Below are 24,284 nucleotides of genomic sequence, written 5' to 3'. Positions count from 1 at the left end.
GTGTTGTCTCGGGACCGTAGAGGAACACATACTCCATACTTTTCAAACAAAGTGCACCGAGCCAAATAAAATAGCCAAAAAAGGGAAGCGAGGCACATGTAAACACTCATCCATACACTAGTGCGTACTCCTCGTGCACATTCACGTCTGCGAGCGCCCCACCCCCGAAGCACCAAACATACCCTGATCGACACAAATCCTCTTCCTGAGCATTTGCTTATGCGGATCCCGAGACAATGACTGGATGGTTTCTGGTCACTCGGGAGTGGTGCGCCCAGTTCACTAAAGCGAAACTGAAACACGGCAGCAGCATGATGGCCGCCATTATGCAGCCAGAAGAGAGCAGGAATGCTATTCATTCCTGTTCATGTTCCGCACTGGTAGACGGCTAGCAGCCTGGGCTTGTTCTGCAGACATATGCAATAGACGTAAAACCTTACACAAATATAGAGGTGAAGAAGTGACTCAGCTGCCAAGGTACAGCAGCTAATAAAAAGCCTACGTATGTTTGTATATATTGAAGCATTTTTTATGATGCTGTGGTCAATATGAGGCTGGCGAACAAGCTAAAGCTGTCTCTATGCCAGACCAAAAATGGGTCTAAAATAATGTCATTTCTCTGCGATGGATCTAGTGAAGATTCAAAATGTGTCGACTTTACGCTCAGTATATTGTACACTGGGTTTTAAGTGGGCCGGGTCTTGCCGGCAGTTCTAAAAGGCAGGTGCTGAAACGGGTCCCTATTAGGCTCTCCATTATCGCCCTCACCATCAGGGTGAAAAATACACTCTGGTTACATAAAGAAAATGCATGGATATGCTATATTGATCTGCACATCATCAAATGTACGTATATCGTAGAATTTCAATTGTAATAATCTGAACAATAGTATTCGGTGCAAATACAGTGCTGAATACTTATCCATCAAAAGTATTAAAATATTCTTTGTCACTACAATCTAGTCCAAAAATGTTTTGAATCAATCTAATAGGCACAGCAGCACACCAGAATAAAGTCATACAATACGTAATCCTGATTCATATAGCGATATTCCACTTGATAAGACTGTGTCCATTTAACTGTGTCCAATAAGTTGAAGAGAATAGGGAGATAAGCTGCTGGAATACAGCACAGTCGACAGTGAGGACGTAATATGGTCCCTGACATTGTAAACAATTTGCAACTTTAAAGCCCAGACCGATGGTGTTTGGATTCATTATTACGCATTTGATAGCCTATATTGGAATTTGTGAGACAGGATTACAATGAAGAGAGTTTTTTTCTTCGTGAGGAATACTATATACATGAAAGAAAAATTGACTTTGGAGCCTTGAAAAAGCCCTGCGGGCGAAACGCGCGTCGGCTGTTACGTGATTTTGGAATAAAAACTCAATCATTGACATCTCGACATGGAATTGGATCATTATTTGTACATTTTCTGTGTTATTTGACACAGTTAAATGGACACAATCTTATCAAGTGGAATATCGCTATATGAATCAGGATTACGTATTGTATGACTTTATTCTGGTGTGCTGCTGTGCCTATTAGATTCAAAAATACACTCTGCAGCTGTACCACTCTTCACTGCCTTTGATGTAACTTCAAAGAAACTTATTATAGTTCTTTCACAGTCTCGTCATATTAGAACTGAATCATTTTAAAATACAAAGGAAGCCATTGTTATTGCTTATTTACCTTATGCAGCTAACAACCATTGACAAAGCCAATAGTTCAGGCTTGTTTTATGAGGTGATGTTACTTGTTGTATTGACATTCCTACAAAACAAAGATAAACCAGCATATCCTTTGCAGATAAAGAGCTAGAGATCAAAATTATTGTCAGAGCCCTGTGTATCTTTATGCAGCCTGTAAAGTAATAGCCAAGCGTATCTTTGTCTTATCTAATATCTTTTTCCCCCAGATGAACTGTTGACTGCGGTTCAAGGTCAGCCTGGCCTACAGAACAATCAGCCACAACAGGTTGGCCATTGAAAATGACAATGCCTTTTATTTATATTTTAGAAACCAAAACATAAATAAAAGGCATTGTCAGTTACCATGCCAATCTAGTGGCACAGCACCCAGGATAATGAGCTGCATGGCTAAACACTTATAAGGTCCAAAAGGCGAGACCTATTGGCTATGCCAATGCTTGTTTTCATCCTGTTGCCCTCTTTTCTCCCCTTCTCTCATCCTTCTCTTTCACCCTCCCCTTTCCTTATTTTTTGTTTTTCAGTCCCAGAACACTAATGGGATACAAGACTGCCCCAGCACCAGAGGCGGAGGGGAAGAAGCTAGGCCGTGCTAGCTGGTGTTGCCAGGCTTGCACGTTTGAAAACGAGGGTACTGCTGTATTGTGCGTAGTGTGTGAGAGGCTACGCTTGGCAGGGAAGCCGCGCTTAACGGTGCCGCAACCACAGCCTCTGGAGTCCAGTCTATTGGTGACTGCAGACAAAGAGGTGAGAGAGTTGTGGTGAATCTTTGCGTGTGCTGTAGTATCTGCTGGTTTTTTAGATCTGCACCTGGCTGTTTGTTCTATAAACCTTTATTCCTGACCTGCAGATGAATGGTTGGGACTGTGAACACTGCACTTTCTGGAACACTATGCCAAGTAGTGTTTGTGAACTGTGTAATCGCACCAGAGCACATGGTGACAACAACCAGACACCCGCTTTGCCCACCATAGCTCAACGAGAAGAGGAGCTGAAGATCGGCAACCAGCCTGGTCATCCAGATGTAGTGAGTGGGAAGCAGGAGTTCAGTGGACAGCAGAAGCTCCGAGATGACGGTGCCAAACTCATCAGCATGATTCGGGTAAGAATAGGATGCGCAGGCTCCAATCTCAAGAAAAACCAGCCTGGAAATACACTGTGCGCAAAAGGTCCAAGCTTGTATGGCCATTGTACCCAAAGCAGTATCTGTGCTGCTTGAAGCTGCAAGACGTATCTCAAGTGAGATGCAGTGCTGGTCTCAGATCTCTGTGCCTGGAGTGATTCCTCTGCTGTGTGAGGACATGAAAGAATCTCCAAGTCTCTTTAACGTGAAAGCTACCTTTCTTGCCCAAGATTAACTGTATTTGAAACCTGAAAGATTTGTCTGATGTCTAGTGTCTAAACGTTTAAGGCCTCTGTGGTCTGACATTGAAGAGAAGTTATTTCATCTTGTGCCCTATACGTAGCCTGAGGGCTAGCTCTGCTGTTTGTGGCGTCAGCATTTCAAATCTTTTGAACGCGAGCAGAGGTATATCCACTCTCTGTGATATGTCAGTGGTATTGTAGGCTGTCCTCTTTTCAGTGTTTATTGTTTGTGGCTTTCAGTAGTGTTTTCTCTTTGTTTTCCAAACCTTTTAAAATGCATGCTTATCACTGTTTATTCAGGCACTTAACCCCCAACATAGATAAAATTGGTGTTTTTCAAGTGTTTGCAAAGCCTATATATATATATATATATATATATATTTTTTTTTTACCCATTCTGTGTCCTGGGGTGTAGGAAGTTGGCTCCTTATGTGATCTACCGATGTTTTGATGTACTGTGTAAAGAATCCAGGGTTTCCTAATGAGTGGACAGGAACTTGCTGTGCTATCCCGAAGTGCTCCATTAGGGGGGGTAGTGTGGTCGAGTAGCCTTAAGCTTAACGTAGAGGAGTGCAACACATTTGCAAATAAACACAATGATCAATAAATGACACACACGACTCATAAAGGAGATCCCCACCAATTTATAAAAATAGCAAGTATCTTTATACATGTTTAGACATCAGAATAAAATCGTTCGGGTAAGCACGTTTTTAAATATGAATTCTTTTCAGTTTAAAAAGTGGACACTGCAATTTCTGAGTTCTGCAATGTTATTCTGTCGAAGGAAGAACAAGTTCTGCAAACAGGTATAGCACAGCGACTTAGTAGACCAGTCTCCAGGAGTTAAGGTGAGTAGTGGGCAAGGTCCAAGGCAACACCAACAGTATACCACCAACGGTAGCGGGTTGGCCGGGTGCAGGGAGTAAAACCGCATCGGGAGCCCAATGTATTTCAAAGAGGCTGCAGGCTCTGGTCAGGAGGCCAGTCTGACTAAACCACCAAGTTGGCTCGGCCATGCGATGCTCGGGGATACCTTTGGTCTTCTTCTCCAAGACTCCGGTGTGACGGATGCAGGGGTGTCCTAAGGTGTCGGGTTTTTCTTTACCAGAGCAGTCACAGTTGAGGGGGCCTGCGTACAGAGGCTGCAGGCAACGTCAGGAAGTCCAGTACCGGTGAAACTGCGATGTACTCCATTACTGAAGGGCTGGGGGACCTTATTGTCACTGATGCCCACTTCAACTCTAGCTGCAGGTGTTTGGTGCATTGGTGACTTCTGGTGTCAGATTTTGGTGGTTCCAGAGGTCTCAGAGTCTTTCTTTGAGTTTCTTCAGAACAGGTCCGCTCTTCACAGGAGGTCTTGAGTCTTTTTCAGAGGCAGGCAGGCCACCCAGGTTTTTGGAGTCAACAGCTTCAGGAAGAGTCGACTTTGGCACAGTTTTCAACAAGTGATGCAGACAGACCGGCCAGGTTGGTACACGGTCAGCTGCTTCTTCTCTTTACTTGTGTGACTCTTAGGTGTCCGCTCTCTTCATAAGTCATCAGGATCTGCCTCTTTGCTGCCAGGGACTCCCGTAAATACTGAATTTAGGGGCGTTAGGGGAGTGTAGGGTAGTAGCCAATGGGTTACTGACTCTTGGCGTCACTACGCCCCCTATATGACCACTTCATGTTGGAAGTGGGCATAACACTGTCCCAGAATTCCTAAGTATGCCATCACAAAGATGGCTACTTCGGAAAAATCATGTCCGCCTAACAGTAGCCCACCTTAGGGGTGGTACTAGCCTGGAGGTGGCACGCCTACTTGACTAGCTTATTTTCCTGCCTGTCCTGGTGCCAGAGGGGCTCAGGAAAAGGGGAGGGTGGCTTCCTCTCCTTTGGGGAAAGCCAGTTTCACAATCCAAAGGAGGCAGCTTCTTTGAGGCTCACTGGCCCAAGGAGGCTAATCAGAAGGTCATTCTGTGGGAAGGGGTGTTGCACCATCTTCCTTGACAGGCTTTTCTTTTGGCTCTCCTAAGAGTAAAGGCTCTCACCCCTAGGAGGTCAGAACAGCATCTCTGGTGGCAGGCTGGCTGAAACCAGTCAGCAAGCATACCAGAAGCTGGTCGGTTTTCAGGGAGCACCTCTAAGGTGCCGTCTGGGTGCATGTATTGGGAAATACAACACTGGCTTCAGTATGAGTTTACCAATATGAGATGTTTGATACCAAACATCCCTATTTCCAGTGAAGCCATCATATAGCTGGCTAACTAGTTTTCACCAGTGTCCAGCACATTTTTAAAAAGGGCTTTCCTGGACACTTGTACTGGCACTTATACTCCCACGGAGTTGCACCTCACTACTGGTATCCTTCCAATTTGGTGCTTATATATCTGAAAGTAACACGTTAGTTAGATTCCTCACCTTAGAATATCCCCAGGCGTCAGGCTGGATCCGGAAAGATTTTTGTAGCAATACCCCTTGCGTGTCGCTAGGCGTCGTCTGCGGCTCCGCGTCCGTCGTCGGCATCGTGATCGCCGGGATGACGTCGTCGGAGTACTTAGACGCCGCCCTCGCACGCTGACGTCAGTTCTTCTTTTTTTCACGCCAGTAAGCGCCAATCCGGGAAGAGCTTACCCCTAGTCACTTTTTGACTAACTTTTTTGACTCTTTTTGGTCGACTCGACTGTTGGTGCCGGTAGGATGCCTGGGTTTAAAGCCTGTGACGTCTGTCATCGACTGATGTCAGTGACGGATCACCATCGCTGGTGCCTTTACTGCCTGGGGGCCGACCACGACGCGGAGTCGTGCCTCGATTGTCAGGCCTTGACCTCGAAGGCTAGGCGGGAGCGGTCACACAAGCTTCTCGAGCTTCGCCACTCGGCTCCGCGCCGCTCGAGGTCCCGGTCCAGGAGGAGGTCCAAGGACCGGTCGCGGAGCCGCAGTCACCATCATCGCTCGTCGGGCTCTTCGGGTAAGTCGAAGCGCTCCAAGAAGTCCAAGAGGCGACACCGCTCTTCGGACTCCCCTCGTCGGTCGCGCGACTCGGCCGAGGGTCAAGGTGGTCCCACCCCCGCGGCTCAGTCGGAGCCGCAGGAGCCGCGTCTGTCCCCATACCCACTGGCCCCTGGGACTGACGCGACTCCGGCGGGAGTCAGTGCCTTCCTCTCGGCCATGAGAGGCCTGGCTCCGCCGTCGACGCCTGCCGTCGCGCCTTCGGGCCCCGCAGGCTCGACTGGGCGACCTCGCGTGCCGGCGGCGCCGTCGACGGCTCCGGCCCGACGCCGCAGGTCACCGAGGGATCCAGCCCTGGATCTCTGCCGGCGCCGGTCGACCTCATAATGCCTCCTCCGCCGGCGCCGACACCGGTTCCCCCTCCGGCGCCGTCCCCGGACGACGCCATTCCCCGGTTTAGCCCCGTTCCGGGCCCGATGCCGGCGCCGATGGATGAGCAAGTCATCTACCGCCCGGCTCCGATTATTCCTCCTGTTTATCAGGACTCGAATGACGGGGGCGACTGGGAGGGATCTGAGGATCCTCTGGCCAAACAGGCCCATCTTTCCCAGGACTGGGCAGACGAACTGGGGGATGCCAGTGGTCTGGACACCTCTCCGGACGCTGGTTTCATCTCTCCTCCGACTGTGGCCTCGGAGGAGGGTGCAGCTTTTTCAGTGGTGCTGCGCAAGGCGGCCGAAGCCCTTGGGCTAGAGTTGCCTGCTGTGGCCGTGAGGACTAACGTCCTCACAGAAGTGCTTCAACCGACAGCAAGCTCCACTGAGCCTCTGCTGCGGTTCAATGAGGCCCTCGTCGACGTTCTCCAGGGCACTTGGTCCAAGTCCTCCACAGTCCCTCCTGTGGATCGGAACGTGGCCCGGCGCCACCGCCCTGCTCCGGGCGACCCCAGTTTCTTGTCCCAACACCCCACCCCCGAGAGTCTGGTTATCCAGGCCTCAACTTCCCAGTCCTCCTTCCCGTCCGCTCCTCCGGATAGGGAATCCAAGAGGTTGGAACAGTTCGGGAAGAAACTGTTCTCTTCCCTAAGTTTGGGGCTGCGGTCTTTGAACACCGCTTGCCTCTTGGACCGTTACTCCCACTCTCTGTGGGATATGGTGGAGGACGTGCTGCCCCAGTGTCCGGTGGAGGTCCGGTCACGACTCGCTCAAGCACTTGCTGACGGGCGAGATGCAGCACGGCATGCTATTCGGTGTGGACAGGACACCACGGACTCGCTGGGTAGGGCGATTTCCACCACGGTGGCGCTCCGGCGCCACGCCTGGCTGCGGTCCACGTCTTTCTCGGGGGACGTCCAGAGTTCTCTCATGGACATGCCCTTTGATCGCACTCGCCTTTTTGGTGAGAAGGCGGATAGTGCGCTGGCTCGTTTCAAGGACTCCCGGGCTACGGCCAAGTCCTTGGGTCTCTCGGCCCCACGGCTGCAAACTTCCGCCCCTTTCGTGGCCAAGGAAGGGGCGCCTCCTCACGTCCGCCTAGCCACCGGCCGCAAAACCAACCCGCACGTGGACGTGGCTTCCGCCGAGGCGGTATTGGAGGACAACGTGCCGGTCAGTCCACATCCACCCCGGCAGCATCCGCCTCAAAGCCCTCCTAGTCCGAGCTTTCAGGCCCATCCCACCCCAGTGGGCGGAAGAGTTCGCCATCACCTGCTCCACTGGCGGTCCATCACTTCGGACAGGTGGGTGCTGCAGATCGTCCGAAGGGGCTACTCCCTCCCCTTCGAGACGACCCCTCCAACCATGCCACCACAGTACCACCGTATGTCGGAGGATCACTTGAATCTGCTGCAGGAGGAAGTTACGGCCCTCTTGGCCAAAGAGGCCGTCGAGCGCGTTCCTGGGCCAGAAGTAGGTCGTGGTTGCTATTCCCACTACTTTCTGGTTCCCAAGAAGGGCAAAGGGGGCCTACACCCTATCTTGGACCTCAGGAGCGTCAATGCCTTCCTTCGGAAGGAGCGGTTCAGGATGCTCACTCTAGCTCAGGTTCTGGCTGCCCTCGATCCTGGAGACTGGATGGTAGCGTTGGACTTGCAGGACGCTTACTTTCACATCCCCGTCCTGCCGGCCCACCGGCGTTACCTGCGGTTCACAGTGGGTCAGGAGCACTTTCAGTTCCCTGTGCTCCCCTTCGGTCTCACCAGTGCCCCTCAGGTGTTCACAAACGTGATGGCGGTGGTCGCAGCTCATCTGCGCAGAATAGGGGTTCCAGTCTTCCCCTATCTCGACGACTGGCTGTTGAAGGCGGGCTCGCCCCAGCAAGTCGTCTCCCACCTCCAGACTACGGCCGACCTCCTGCATTCGCTGGGGTTCTCCATCAATGTGCCGAAGTCGCATCTGAGTCCCTCCCAGAAGCTCCTTTTCATCTGAGCGGTTCTCGATTCAGCGCAGTTCCGGGTCTATCCTCCGGAACAGCGGGTCCGGGATATTCAGGCTCTGATTCCCATCTTTCAGCCTCTATCCTGGTTTTCGGTCAGGTTGGTGCTGCAGCTTCTGGGGCTGATGGCCTCCTGCATCCTGTTGGTGCATTACGCCAGGTGGCGCATGCGGGCTCTGCAGTGGGACCTGAAGTTTCAGTGGGCCCAGCATCGAGGCAACCTGTCCGACCATGTCTTGATCTCGGAGGGCACTGCGAAACAGTTGCAGTGGTGGCTCACGGACCGCGATTGGGTCAAGGGCAGATGCCTCTCCCTACCCCAACCGAAGCATGTAGTAGTGACGGAAGCGTCCCTCCTGGTATGAGGGGGCCATATGGGAGAGGCGGAGATCAGAGGCCTCTGGTCTCTGGCGGAGTCTCAACTCCATATCAACTTGCTGGAGCTGAGAGCGATCCGACTTGCACTGAAAGCCTTCCTTCCCACTATCTAGGGAAGTGTCGTGCAGGGGTTCACGGACAACACCACCGCCATGTGGTACTGCAACAAACAGGGCGGGGTCGGGTCGTGGACCCTTTGTCAGGAGGCTCTGCGCCTCTGGACATGGCTGGAACACCAGGGCATATTCCTGGTGGTTCACCATCTGGCGGGCTCTCTGAACGCCAGAGCAGACGAACTCAGCCGCTGGTGCATGATGGATCACGAATGGCGTCTCAACTCGGACGAGGCGCAAGGCCTCTTTCGGCAGTGGGGATAGCCTTGGTTAGATCTATTCGCCACTGAAGAGAATGCGCAATGTCAGCAGTTCTGCGCGTTGGAATTTCCAAGGCGGCACTCGCTCGGAGACGCTTTTCGTCGCGAGTGGAGTTGCGGTCTGTTGTACGCCTTTCCGCCTATACCACTTCTGCCCAGAGTGCTGAAGAAGATCAGGCACGACCGGGCCCAAGTCATCTTAGTGGCTCCGGATTGGGCACGAAGGTACTGGTATCCCGAGCTACTCAGTATGTTAATCGATCCTCCGATATGTCTGCCTCTTCAGGAGGACCTTCTGTTGCAGCAACAGGGGACGGTCCTCCACCCGAACCTGTCCAGCCTCCACCTCCATGCGTGGAGATTGACTGCCGGCAGTTGATGCCATTTAACTTGCCTCCTGAAGTCTGTGATGTCATTCTGGCAGCCATGCGTCCCTCCACAAAAACGGTGTACGCCTGCAGGTGGAACAAATTTGTGGCATGGTGCACAGCAAAGGCTGTGGACCCCCTCTCTGCCCCTCTTTCTGAGGTTCTTCTCTTTCTTCTTTCTTTGGCCCAGCAGGGCTCTGCTCTGGGCACCTTGAAATGTTATCTTTCTGCAGTCTGCATTCTTGAGGCTTCCTGATCAGCCCTCTCTTTTCAAGTCCCCTGTTGTTTCACATTTTCTTAAAGGCATTACCCACATGTTCCCTCCTGTCCCTTTCGTAATGCCTCAGTGGGACTTGAATCTTGTCTTGACCTTTCTGATGTGCGCTCCCTTTGAGCCTCTTCACAATTGTACCCTTCGTCTTCTCACTCTTAAGACTGCTTTCCTGGTAGCTATCACCCCGGCTAGATGGGTAAGTGAGCTCCAGGCTCTGTCATCTAAGCCTCCTTTTCTGTCTGTTCATCCGGACAAGGTTGTCCTCCGGACTCGTCCTTCTTTTCTCCCGAAAGTGGTGACCCCCTTTCACATCGGGCAATCTGTCACCTTGCCCACCTTCTTTCCGCCTTCGCATCCTTCCAAAGAGGAAGAGAGGCTCCACCGTCTGGACCCAAAACGTGCACTCTCCTTTTATTTGGACTGCACCAGACAGTTCCGGGTGGACTACCAACTTTTCGTTGGATACGTAGGTGCTAAGAAGGGGAGAGCTGTACACAAGCAGATCATCTCACAGTGGGTCGTTTCGTGTATAAAGGTTTGTTACTCTTTGGCAAAAAAGGACCCTCCTGTTGGGCTGAGAGCCCATTCCACCCGGGCCACAGCGACTACTACTGCCCTGGGACGGGGAGTACCCTTGCAGGACATCTGTCAGGCGGCGACGTGGGCTTCACTGCACACGTTTGACAGGCATTATTGTCTAGATAGCCAAGTCCGGAGAGATGGCTACTTAGGCCGTTCTGTTCTCTAGGACTTTCTGGTGTGATCGTGGTTCGCAGACCCACCACCGGGGTTGGTATTGCTGGGGTATCTATTCTAAGGTGAGGAATCTAAATAACTTGTTTCTTTCAGATGAACAAGTTACTTACCTTCGGTAACGATGTATCTGTAAGAAACATTAGTTAGTTAGATTCCTCACCAACCCACCCATCCTCCCCGTTCTGCGAACTGATATCTAGGGTTAAGGTTATCCTTTTCAGGCCCCTAGACTTTTTTGGCACCGGTGTCGGTCACTTGCATGGCTCTGCGTTCCTGGCGCGGAAAGCTATGTACAAGAACTGACGTCAGCGCACGAGGGCGGTGTCTAAGTACTCCGACGATGTCATCCCGGCGCCGACGACGGACGCGGAGCCACAGACGGCGCCTAGCGACGCGCAAGGAGTATTGCTACAAAAATCTTTCCGGATCCAGCCTGACGCCTGGGGATATTCAAAGGTGAGGGATCTAACTAACTAATGTTTCTTACAGATACATTGTTACCGAAGGTAAGTAACTTGTTTGTTTGTGTCAAAGGCACTATTTTCTTCTTAGTTTCATGTTCGTCTTTGTCGAAGCTTCCCTTTTGGTGGGTTCTGCGTGGCAGCTTAAAGGCATCATGAATCTCCTTTTATTTTTGTTACGTCGTAATGTGAGCATGCGAAGCGTTTGAAAAATGTTTGTTCCCTATCAATCACCCTCTCTGTAAAGCTGCCTTCTTTCTTTTTAGGTCTAGCCTAGCGTTGCTGCGCACATGCGGAGCTCGCACTGCAAGATTTATTGCTTACAGGGATTTTCAGAAGAGGGCTTCAAGCCCCGCCCCTCATTTCCATTGGCTGGCGTCAGTTTATGCTAAACGGTGTGCTGCCATTGGAAATAAGGGTTTTCTGTAGACGCCCTTTGGCCTCCGAGCCGGACTGACTCGCCTGCTTTGCTACTGTCGCAAAGCAGTTTCTTATCTATATGGTGCCATGTATTTCTAATTAAAAACACGCCCGCACGTCCACCATCACCACGTCCACCACCATGTCCACCATCACAGTCACGTCCACCACCAACATGTCCCCCACATCCAGCACCACCACCTCGTCCACCACCACCACACCCACCACCATGTCCAACACCATCACGTCCACCAAGTCCTTCACCACCACCATGTCCACCACCACGTCAGCCACGTTCTTCACCACCATGTCCACTACCACCACCACATCCACATCCACCACCACATACACCCCCCCACATCCACCACCACCACCACTCCCACCCCCACCATCACCACATCCACCATCACCACGTCCATCACCATATCCACCACCACGTCCACCATCACAGCCACCCCCACCACCACATCCACCACCACGTCCACCACATCCAGCACCACCACCTCGTCCAGTACGACCACCACACCCACCACCACGTCCACCACCACCACATCCACCACCATCATGTCCACCACCACGTCCACCACCACCACCACCTTTTAGCACCACCACCACGTCCACCACCACCTTTTAGCACCACCACCATGTCCACCACCTCATCCATCACCACGTCTGCCACTACCACCACGTCCACCACCACCACATCCACCACCACCACCACCCCCACTTCCACCAGGACCCGCAGGTCCACCATCATGTCGTCCACTGTGAGAAAGTGCCATCTTTCTTGCATGGTATGCCCTCATCTTTTGCTGAAATGCTGACTGTACTTTGACTGAGTGTGCCCTGGACTCCTGCCAATCAGGTGCCCAGGGCCTATGTTCCTTCCCTAAACAAAAACCTCAAAACCAAATTCGCAAACCCTGGCCACATGTCAGCCCCTGGTAAATGGTACCCAGGTCCTTATGACCAGGGAAGGCCTCTAAGGGCTGCAGCACTCATTGTGCCCCCCTTAGAGGCCCTGTACCCTAACACCCACACACTACCCTGGCAGGCTGAGTGTCTGGGTACAAGACAAAACAGAGAGACGACATGGCACACATCCCTGTGTGCCATGCCCACAAACTACACTGCCCTGGCATACATCAGCCACCCCTCTAGCTGGGTGCCCTATGCCAGTGGTGTGGGCACAGAGGCAGGAGCCCTGTGCCCCTACAGTACCCACATCCATTCCTGGGCCCTGTAAGTGCAGTGCTGCCATTTAAGAGTACATGGTGCTGGGAGCTTGTCAAACACGAACTCCACAGCACCATAATGGCAGCACTAAAGTCAGAGAAGTTTGGTATCAAACTGCTCAGCACATTAAATCCACACTGATGCCAGTGTGGGATTTAATGTACCAAGCACCACGGAGGGCATCTTAGAGAGGCCCCCTGAAACCTAACCCACAATCCACGTCTGTTCTGAGGCTGCCACACAGCAGACATGTTGCTAGACTCCTGCGTAGGAGAGCCCCTGCTCTCCTGGGCCTGCAACAATGCACATCCTGGGCGAGGTGCTTAATCTCCTCCCCCAGGATGGGCAGGGGGAAGCCTCGAAGGCATGCCGCCTCTGTGGCTTCACCAGGCCACTGCAACCCCCCACTCTGGCGGGAAGCTTGGCCGGAAACCCCAAATAAGGACAAGAGGTGTGCTAGCCTGCCAGCCCCACCCCTCAGGTGGGGGAGGCGAGGTGAAGCACATCCCCGGGCTCTCGCCATCTTGAAGATGGGAATCCCTACCCAATCAGGACTAGGCTACTGCCCCCCTCCCACAGGAGAGAGGCAGGCTAGGGGGTGTACCCACCCCAGGACAGGGACCTATTGGTCCCTGCCTTTCACCTACCTGTAACACCACTAAATCTAGTATTTAGGGGCACCCTGAACCTTCCTTCCCCAGATTCCAGATTCCAAAATCCGAAGAAGAGCTAGAAGAAAGAAGACCTGCCCTGCAGCTGCTAAGAAGAGGAAGACACAAACTGCTTTGGCCCCAGGCCTACCGGCCTGTCGATCCTCGAACCTGCTCCTGCTCCAACCCAGCATCTCTTGTGGCCAGCAACCTCACAAACCCCGGAGGATGTGGTTACCTTTTGACTCTAAGCCCCTGGGACTCCCATGAGTAGAGGCTCTACTCAAAATCTACTTCTAATCCCTGGCAGCAGCCTGGAACCGCGAACCCAGTACACTCTGCACCAGCCAAGCCTGGCCTGTGCCGGAGTGAACAAAGAACACGAGGATGACCCCACGGCGACTGTGACCACGAGTCTGGCATCCAAGAACCTCCCTCAACACTCCTGAAAAAGCCTGCAGCCTCAGAACAAGGTGCCCCCCCAACCGCGATCAACGGAGGGTAAGATTTCCCGACACCAAAAGGCACCCCTGCACCCGGCGCCCCGCGGCCCCCTGTGCCCTATCCCAGGGTACCTACCTATCCTCCAACTACCCAACTTACCTCTCGAAGTGGTGGCGGCACCTGAAGAATCCTCGTCCCCGAGCTTGCAGTCTTTTTCTAAACCGGAGATTTCCCATTGAAATCAATTGAGCGCCCGAAGGCTCAAAAGCACCCTGCACCCAGCCGCCCGAGTGGCCCTGGCAGTGCAACCTCTACACCTATCTACTTCCCCACTTGCCCTGAGTAAGTGACCAGGAGCCCAGCTCCCACAGCCGCGTGGCCTGCTAGTCAGCAGCCACCATCCAAGGCCCCCTACCTCTCATAGAATAACATTGGGCCTAACTCTCTCTGCACCCGGTCGCCCTTGTGCCGCTGGGGGTGAACAAACTGTACCTACCTGACCCTGGGAGACCCCTGAGTCTATGCCCAAAACCTTAACTCTGCCAGTCGAGTACTTACCTTTAAACCGATAACTCAATTTTCTCCATGGGTAACATTGACTGGCTTTTTCTGAAATTTCTTCTAAGTGTGAACTTTTTAAAACTTAAAATATTCACCAAAAATCAGCCGACTAACGAAAACGAAAATACTCACCGGCTCTTAGGTGAGCTCCCAGTGTTGAATCTTGGTGCCCAGCACTAACTCTGAAAACTACTTACAACTGTATTTACCAGTAACCCAATTTTCTTCCATAGGAAATCATTGACTGTTTTTCTGTGAAATTTCTTCCTTCAATTTCTGCAAACTTTAAATATTCTTTAAAAATCGTATAATATCTGAAAACGTAATTACTTACCTGTTTTGGATAAAGGTCCCAGTACTGTGTCTAGGCACCCAGTACTGGATTACAAAAGTAACGAGAACATACTATACCTGCAACTTGAATTTTCTGCCATAGGGAATCATTGATTGTTTTCTATGAAATATTTTCTAAGTGTCAACTTTTAAAATAGCCAAATATTGTCTAAAAATCATCACAGTAATTAAGTCGACTTTTATCACTTGATTACAAGTACTGACCCAGGACTGAATCTAGGATCCAGTCCTGGAATTCCAAAAGTAATCCTAAAAGTAATCTGTTACAAATAACATGAAACTTCCACTGAACTCAATGCATTATTGTGTTTAAAATAGTGTTGCCTATTGCAACCACTTGTAACTGTTTGCAAAAGTCAATTGCATATTGCAAAAGTATTTATATAAAGCATCTCATTCTGAGAAAGTATATTTTAATTCCAATTGTTGGTTCTAAAATAAAACAAGCATATATTTTTTTATATATAAACCATTGGCCTAGAGTTCAGTTATTGAGTGTGTGAGACCATTTGCTGACTGAGTGTGTACAACAAATGCTTTACACTGTCCTCTGATATTGCCTTACTGCTCGACCAAGCTACCACTTTAGAGAGTAAGGTTATATCTAACTGTGGGGTCGCTAGGTGGCGCACGTACGGTATGGCCGCCACATTGTGAGGCTACCGTAGTCCAGCTCCGCAATCCGGCAATTATCCTGGTTCTGAGGCGGCCGAAATACATGAAATAGAGCGCATATATCCCTGGTTGAGGGGGGCACCTGGTGGTGTGAAGCGCAGCTCCGGAGAAGCTCGCTGTATCAAAAAGCTGAGACGCGGCGGAGCAGTCGGCGGCGCTGGCCGCGACGTCTGAGGCAACGGAGAGGCGGAGCAAAGTACCAGAGGGCCGAGGCTTCTGAAAGCTGAGTAGGCCGTGCCGCGGGAAGACGAACTGTCAGAGGACCTCAAGGTTAGCCCCAGCGCGCATAGCGGCTCTCCGCTGTCGGCCGCCGTGAAACGGAGGTGGGCTACGAGGGAACTCCGCTATCACCGGCACGGCTGAAATCTTTTATGTGGCGGAGATTAACACGCGTGCCAAGTTACACGCATTTGGCGGGGCGCAACGGCCCGTGGCAGAAAGCGGTGGCAGGTGCCAGATCAGGACCCCAGCGCCCGACGCGACACACAAGCTGGCTTTCTGTGTCCCAGCGGAGGAGCCTGGAGCGGAGGAGAGCCCCTGCAGGGTGGGGGTAGCCTGACATTCATGGTATATGCTCCGGCGCTGGTGGGTGCAGGCACGGTGATACAGGCCAGAGAGTGGATGGGTGAAGGAAGCCGCAACTACTGAGGCTGCCGGTAGCGGAGGACTTTGCAGCATCACTGGCTATCGCTAATGACTGTGAGTAAACAGTGAAGTGGATGATAGCCTTGCCGGTGGATGCCTCTCTATAACTGATGGGATATGTCGCATGGTACACGGATTGAGGGGTGACGGCACTGGGAGACGCCACACTGCGGCTTTCTAGATCGGTGGGTCCGAGGTTGATGGCCTTGCCTCCCCTTGCGGACAGTTACATGCTATAAGCGTGCTGTGTAGGGTGGCCTGGGATTTGCGGCCGCGGAGTAACGCGGGACAGACCTGCGCAGCATTGTGAAAAGGGGGAGGAGGTGGTGTTGTCTGTTGCCTGCTTCACATCGGTGCCAGACGTGGTGTCTGAATTGGAGGTGGTCGGCGGAGTGGAGAGCTGTGCCAAGATGGGGAAACCGGATGCCCGCCAGTCCCGACTACAATTCAAAGGCAGGAAGCCCACGAAACAGCAGTCGCCGGAACGGGAAAAGATGGTGGAGGACTCACAGATGGGTCCTCAGCCACAATCGGGAGTGGATCTCCACTCAATTCTATTGCAAATGCGGCAGGGATTTGCGACCATTGCGGATAAGACGGATACGATCAGCAACCGCGTGGACGCGATAGCCCGAACAATAGAGGGGCACGAAACACGCCTCAAAGACGCGGAGCACCGCATTTCCGATGTTGAAGACACCATGACTCAGGTACAGAAAACGACGGCGCAACTGGATAAGCTTCTTAAAGTCATAGCAGCTAAGAGTGAGGATATTGAAGCGCGTAGTAGGCGGAATAATATACGCGTTTTAGGTATACCGGAAAGTACGAATACGGGGAAGATGAGAAGCTACTGATAGCAGTGGTGGGGTCTGACCTCCTGTCTCCCCACTTCATAGTGGAAAGGGCTCATCGGTCGCTGGGTCCGAGACCGCCCCCTGGCAATCCACCCAGGCTCATAATTGCACGCTTGCTGAACTATAGGGACAGGGACACGGCCTTGAGGGTGGCCAGAGAGAAGCAACAGCTGTCCTATGATGGAGTATCATTCACTATGTACCTGGATTTCACGCTAAAAGTGCAGGAGGAACGCCGTAATTTCATGGCCGTGAAACAGAAGCTGCGGCAAGCCCAGATTGACTACGCCTTATTATATCCGGCTCGCCTGCGTATTACGCACCAGGGAACTCAAACCTTTTTTACAAACCCTCAGCAGGTAGAAGAGTTTCTAAAGCGGCTCCATAAGTCAGGGGCGCAGGAGGAGTCCCCCTGATCCTCTTTGCAGTTGGTACAGTACTCCATGGCGTTGCTCGCAGTCCACTGCTGCCTAGTATTGTCACAAGGGGGGGCACCATGGCCCAGATAGAAGGTTGACGCAGCGCCAGTAGGCCGATAAAGAAACAGAGTGGCTGTAGGGATATCTGAGAAACGATGCACACGCCGCAGGAACTGTTGAACTATGTTGCAGCTGGACGCCCTCGAACTCTGTCCGGGGACAGGCTGACGGCTGTGTCCACTTGGACTGAGGGGAGGTTTTCGTGAGCCACCCAGATGCATCCCCCAATTGGGAGATCCCCTTTGTTGTTTTGTGGTTGGTTTTTGCTCCTTGTAATTTGCGTTTTAAGTGCTGAGTGGGACACTACAGGATGTGTGGTTATGATACAGGAGCGAAGGGGGGTAGGGGAGGGGAGTGGGGAACCTATGGCTGATATGTTTGGGATGTTTCAGTGGGAGGCGGAGGGCTGGGAGGGGGAACTTATCATTTGCAGAGAGTCAGGGGTGTGGGTACCTGGTGGTACTATTCTCGAGCCATATGTAGGATTGCCACTGTACAAGTATATAAAATGTATTAGGTGGATGGTGATGCACAAGCGCAATGACACTTGAGGATAGAGATGTACTGAATGTGATGTCGTGGAATGTCAGGGGCTTGGGGGACCCGAGGAAGCGGAGGCGAGTTCTAGCCTATCTAGACCGGCAGCATATACAAATAGCCTTGCTGCAGGAAACTCATATTAATCCAAAAGCGGTTAATAACTTTGCCAGTAAATGGGCAGGCTGCCGATTATTTTCATCATACTCCTCATATGCTCGCGGCACTGCCATTTTATTTAAAAAACGAACACCTTTCGAGATGGCGGGAGTGGCGGTGGATCCGCAGGGTAGGTTTGTTATCACATGGGGCAGGCTGGGAAGGGATTCTGTCACGATTGTGAATTGTTATGGACCTAATACAGCCCTGAATTCTTCACCGTACTGTGTGGCAAGATACTAAATGCTGGCTCCACCCATATCATCTGGGGAGGTGATTTTAATGTGGCTCTGAACCCGCTTCGTGACAGATCTAATGTGGCCGCACATCATTATACACAAGCTCAGGAGGCGCTTGGTGGGATCATCGCTGAAGGTGAGCTAATAGACAGTTGGAGATATACCCATCCGCAGGGAAAGGAGGGAACGCACTTTACGTCCCATAGAGGGACTTGGGCGAGGATAGACTACTGTCTGCTGTCTAAGGGATTGGGGCCGTCCATTTGTAGTGTATCACATTTAGCTAGGACGTTCTCAAATCATTGTCCGGTGAAATTGGGGCTTACTCCTCCGGGGTACGGGAGACCTAGGCCGAGTTGGAAATTGCAACCCACAGCATTGTTGGATATGGTATTTCAGACAGAATTGGGAGAGGAGATTCCGGATTTCTTCATTAGGAATAAAGGGACAGTGGATAGTGTCGAGATGATATGGGAAGCTTTCAAAGTAGCGATCAGGGGCTTCTGCATATCAAAAAGCTTTGGGATATTGCGGGACTTACAGAATACTTTGCGTAAGCTAGAACGAGAACTGCAAGAGCTGGAGAGGCGGATGGGGAGAGGAGAAGTGGGACAAGTGCAAACGCAGTTTCGGGAAAAATTAACTGACTATGAGGACACGGCACTTAGAGAGTCCAAATTCAGAGGCAAGTACTGGACAGCCCGCAAATACGGGGAGGGGGAGAGGCCGGGTTGGGCGTTAGCTGAAGTTACAAGGTGACCACGCTTCAATGCATACATTCTAGAGATACAGGGACCTGGGGAACTGCTGCAGCGTGACACACCAGCCATTTTAGACACGTTCCTTGCACATTACTGAACTCTATACACATCCCAGATGCAAGGGACTCCAGCATTAGATGACTTTGTGGGGGATATAGCATTAGCATGGCTGAGTGATGCTCAAAGAGAGTTTGTTATGCACCCCTTGGAGGTGGATGAAATTAGGGATGCCATCATGCAACTACAGAATGGGAAAGCTCCAGGTTCTGATGGTCTACCAGCAGAATTTTATAAACAATACATTGACATCATGGCGCCAGTGTTGAAGGAGGTTTATGAAGAATCCTTGGAGGTGGGTGTCCTTCCCCCTCGATGAGGGAAGCGATAGTTACGTCTCTGTTGAAGCCCGGCAAGCCCCCTGAGTCCTGTGACTCTTACCGTCCTTTATCATTATTAAATTGTGACACCAAAATCTTAGCGAAAACGCTGGCTAACCGGTTAGCTTTACTAATGGAGAAGTTAATACTCCCGGACCAATCAGGGTTTGTACCGGGTAGGAATACCTCCCATAACCTCAGGACTTTATTCTCCTTAATTCAAACGGTAGACCCAGAGTTTCCTCTCGCCGCAGTATTTTTAGATACCACCAAGGCATTTGATTCTGTAGAGTGGGACTATTTATTTGGGGTCCTACAGAAAATGGGATTCCCGCATATCTACTTATCCTGGATCAAGCTACTATATAACTGCCCTACTGCCAAGATCTTAATAAATGGGCAGATGTCCCAGCCTATAGCAATCTCGAGGGGCACTTGACAGTGATGCCCCCTATCCCCTCTGTTGTTTGCCATAGCTATGGAACCTCTAGCCTCCAGATTACGCCAAATTCATCAAGATAAGGCATTTCGGTGCTGCATGCGTCAGCTACTAATCTCATTATATGCTGACGACATGACGCTATATATCAGGGACCCCGAGCAGAATCTCAACGCTATTTTACGTAAGTTCATCCGGTTTGGTAGCCTATCGGGCATCAATATTAACTGGGGAAAGTCGCAGTTCTTTCCTCTCACACTGGCGGTCCCTAGATTTCCTTTGGATTTCCCATTAGACTGGTGTGATAATGATTTGCGATATCTTGGCATACAGATCACCAGAGATAAAGAGGAAACAATACGGGCTAATTATGGTACGGCTATCACGCGACTCGAAACCAGCGTTACACGCTGGATCTCGCTGCCGCTATCGCTGGCAGGGAGGGCTCCTCATAAAGATGATTGTATTGCCGCAATTACTTTACCTTTTTCTCAACATACCATATCATCCCGGGCAGCATTTCTTTAAAACATTGTGCTCAGAATTGATTAGACTAGTTTGGGGAGGGAAGCAACCGAGACTTAAATGGGCGACTTTAATACGGCCGTATGATCAGGGGGGATTTGATATCCCTGATTTCGAGCTTTATTTCCTAAGCGCGCTGGCTCATTACGCCTACTATTGGATATATCCCCGCAGATATATGCCGCAAATAGCGGTGGAAGACTGGCTGGCAGACCAGATACCACTAAGTGGCTTGATACATGGGGCTGCGCGGTCACGCGCGACGCCACCAACTACTATCACAAGCACGGTAGATGCTTGGAATAAGATAGTGGGTTTGTTGGCTGCGCCGGTCCTGTATTCCCCCCGATTGCCGCTGACATATCATCCTATGTTGACCTTGCTGCAGGAGAGGGGTTTCTTGGAGTTATGTCGGCGAGTCAAGGTATCCACATGGGGAGACCTGTTTCATGCTGGGGAATTTCGCACATTAGAGCACTTTTCACAAGGTACGCAGCGCACACCATTGGATGTATTCCTTTATGTCCGCCTAAGACAGGGTATGCGTTCAATTATTCCGGACTTTCCGCGGGAACCCTGAAGTCTGATCCCGCTGCACAATCTGCTCACCTCCTAAGATGGAAAACATCTAGTATCTACTTTATACACTACCATACGGTCCAACAGGGAGGGGGATCCCTGCCCGGCGCGAGTGCAGTGAGGGGAGGATCTTGGGTGGGAAATCACTGACGAACAGTGGCAATATTGCTGCTTGCAGACGGCGCAGATCTCAGCGAGCTGTAGGTTGCGAGTCATACACTATAAATACCTGCACCGTCTTTACTATACACCACTTAAGAAATACAAATTTAAATTAGCCACAACTGACAGATGTGAGCGGTGTCACCAATCAGAAGCAGGGTTCCTGCACTTAGCGTGGGAATGCCCGAAAATACATGAGTACTGGGAACAGGTGTTAGAGGCACTAGAGAAGATGACGGGTGGGGAAATCGAGAGGAGTCCGCTGACGGCACTGTTAGGATACACGGCAAAGGTACCTAGCGCTTACAGGAAATTTCTGGCAACATCATTACTGCTAGCTAAACGGAGAGTGGCATGTAAATGGGGTAGGGGCAGGGCCCTGAAATTTAAAGAGTGGTTGGCAGACCTAACATATTGTCAAGAACAGTCTGCTATCTATGCCGAGATGGTACCGACTGCCTCCAAACCCAGATATATATGGAAACCTCTCCAGGGATACCTACTCCTACACAGCTCAGTGGATGGGAATGCTGCTCCACATACAACGGCATAAAGACGGACAGGGCTGATTTGCAGGATGTTTCGGTGGCAATGACCGCAGCTCGTTGGGACTGCTGGTACAGGTGGTCAACTGTATTTTGAACAATGACACCAGGGGGTCGGATTGCTTGCCTCTGGTTGCTTTGTGCCTGGTAAATTCCTCCTTTCCCAGAATGTTACGAGATTGCGCTATGTGTTATATATGTTTTCTTTTTGTACTAATATGGCTTAAAGAATGGCTCTATTGAGGCTGGCACCGATAGGGGGCCGAACGGCAGAAACCACTGGGATTGTGCTATGGCTCTCTGCACATTGTAATGCTATACGTGTTGTATATTATGTTAAAATCATAAATAAAAAATTAAAAAAAAAGGTTATATCTAACTGTTCGAGGCATATGAGCTGCAGATTACACACTTTTGCATAGATCGCCATCTGGTGTTGGGCCCGGATGTTTGCAGTTTGTTTTTCCCTTTGGAAAGTCTTTGGAAGCCACGAGGTTGGTGACTCCTCCCGTGGATCGTATTGCGCATGGGCTTCGGCTCCATCCTCGGATTGTTTTTTTCCGGTTCCGAACAGCTTCCAGTTCGACGATCGACGTGCAATCCTCACCACAAATCGCAATATTGTTTCGAGCAATCTCTTCAATCAACGCGCCTTCTCATCGGCACAAACCTTCGGTTCCAGTCGTCGACGGCGGCCTTCGGGCCTACCCAAGCTCCGGTACCGGCTCATGGAAAGGACTCTATTTAAACAGTGCCCTCGATGTGGGTCCAAGTTTCCCCACACCGATCTTCACGAGGTATGCAACCTCTGCCTCTCTCCTGAACACGAGGCTCGAGACTGTCCGGCTTGTAAGTCTTTCCGATCCAAAAAGACCATTCGGGACCGAAGAGCCAGAAGGAACATGGCACACTCCTTCACGTCCATTCCAGTCCACATCTTCGGAGACGACATCGACGATCTGGAACACCATCCCAACGAAGACGACCTCGTCAGCGCTTCCGAGGCCGACGAATCAGATGTGGAGGACATCACTCCGGCGCAGAGGGTCGTGAGTACCAATCTACCCCCCCCCTCCCCCCCCCACACACACCCTCGCCGGCACCCAAAAAGGCTTCGGTCACGCCTTCGCCTCCGGGCCTAAGCAAGACCAGAGACACTGCTTCACACACCCCACCTTCGGGCCCGGTGAAGAAGCCAAGTAAGCCTACCGGCGGCTCGGGCTCGAGCCGGCCTACCAGCGGTACCGAAAAACACCCTTCGGCACCGAAAAATAAACCGGGCTCCACCTCGACACCGAGCTCCACGCCGATGACCTCGGGGTCGAAACCCAGCACTTCGGTACCGACGCCATCCACACAAGGCCACCGGCACCGACACTTCCAAGCCGGATCCCTTCTCGGCACCGAAAAAGAGACCGTAGGTTACCAAGCCCCTTTCGAAACAACAAACCGGCGCAGAAAAACCTAAAAAGACATTGGCCCCCACACCTTCGGCGCCGATGGACCAAATAACCTCACCAGCATTATTCACACCGGATCCCTTGCAAAAAACTCTCGCCAAGGATCCAAAAATTGGACAATTGACGCTCTCTATCAAAAAGCGACATTTGGAGAAACCTGCTCTGCCTCCACCTCCAAAGAGGAAGGACTCTGCTACCTCCCCGTTCAGGATACCTTCCCCTCCCCCTCCACCTCCTCCGCCTTCCCCACCTCCACCCCCTCCGCCCTCTCCACCCCCACCTCATCGTTCTCCGACCCCGTCTCCAAACGATGATGATCAAGGGGACCCATATCATGATATAGGGCATGTGCCACAGGACCCCACCCCTACATGCTCCCCAGACCCATGGGACGATTACAATATCTCAGATATCCCCAACGTCCGACAAGACGATCTTTACCCTTCTAGGCTATCTCCACCAGAAGATGCTTTAGGGTTCAACCATCTTCTGCAAAGGGCGGCACATTATCACGGGGTAGACTTGCATACCGACCCCGTTGAGGAAGATTTCCTCCTAGACACATTTGATACCGCACATAGGTCCACCTCCATACTACCTATGCTCAAAGGAGTGGTAAAGCATGCGCCAGAAGTTTTTAAAGACCCAGTTAGAGCCAGGGTCATTAACCCACGTTTTGAAAAAAAATACAAACCTGCTCCCTCAGATCCGTCATACATCAGAGGACCAGCGCAACTAGATTCTTTAGTAGTATCTACGGCACGTAAAAGGGCAAATTCCCAGGCGTCAGGTGATGCACCACCACCGGACAAGGAATCAAAACTACTGGATGCATCAGGCAAACGCACAGCAGCCCAGGCGGCCAACATATGGCGTATAGCAAACACTCAGGCACTACTGACCAGATATGACAGGGCTCATTATGACGAGTTAGAAAGCATAATGCACCATCTCCCTGAAAAATATAAAGCTAGGGCCAACGAGGTAATTCAGGAGGGTAAAACAATCACAAATACCTCCATACGTTGTGCCCTAGATGCAGCAGACACAGCCTCCAGGGACATCAACACCAGCGTCCTTCTCCGTCGCCATGCTTGGCTAAGGGTATCTGGTTTCAAACCAG

The 24,284-nt window shown here is 51.4% G+C and overlaps 1 protein-coding gene and 1 long non-coding RNA gene across 8 annotated transcripts in view; one reads left to right on the top strand and one right to left on the bottom strand.

Moving 5' to 3' along the window:
- The window catches only part of LOC146830547 (E3 ubiquitin-protein ligase RNF31-like), a 325,057-nt gene that overhangs the window by 211,919 nt on the left and 88,854 nt on the right, over positions 1-24,284 (top strand). For all 7 annotated transcript variants that reach the window (XM_085604763.1, XM_085604765.1, XM_085604766.1 and 4 more), the window contains 2 exons: positions 2,240-2,462; positions 2,566-2,817. In XM_085604763.1, the coding sequence (XP_085460889.1) occupies positions 2,240-2,462; positions 2,566-2,817 (475 nt within the window). The remainder of the gene's footprint in view (positions 1-2,239; positions 2,463-2,565; positions 2,818-24,284) is intronic.
- LOC146830548 (uncharacterized) overlaps positions 1-24,284 on the bottom strand; it is a 126,839-nt gene that overhangs the window by 89,945 nt on the left and 12,610 nt on the right. The window lies entirely within an intron of this gene.

The sequence above is a fragment of the Triturus cristatus genome, chromosome 5_1, assembly GCF_964204655.1.
Source record: "Triturus cristatus chromosome 5_1, aTriCri1.1, whole genome shotgun sequence".
NCBI lineage: Eukaryota > Metazoa > Chordata > Amphibia > Caudata > Salamandridae > Triturus > Triturus cristatus.
The sequence above is the reverse complement of the archived record's forward strand: the minus strand, read 5'-3'. Positions and strand labels throughout refer to the sequence as shown.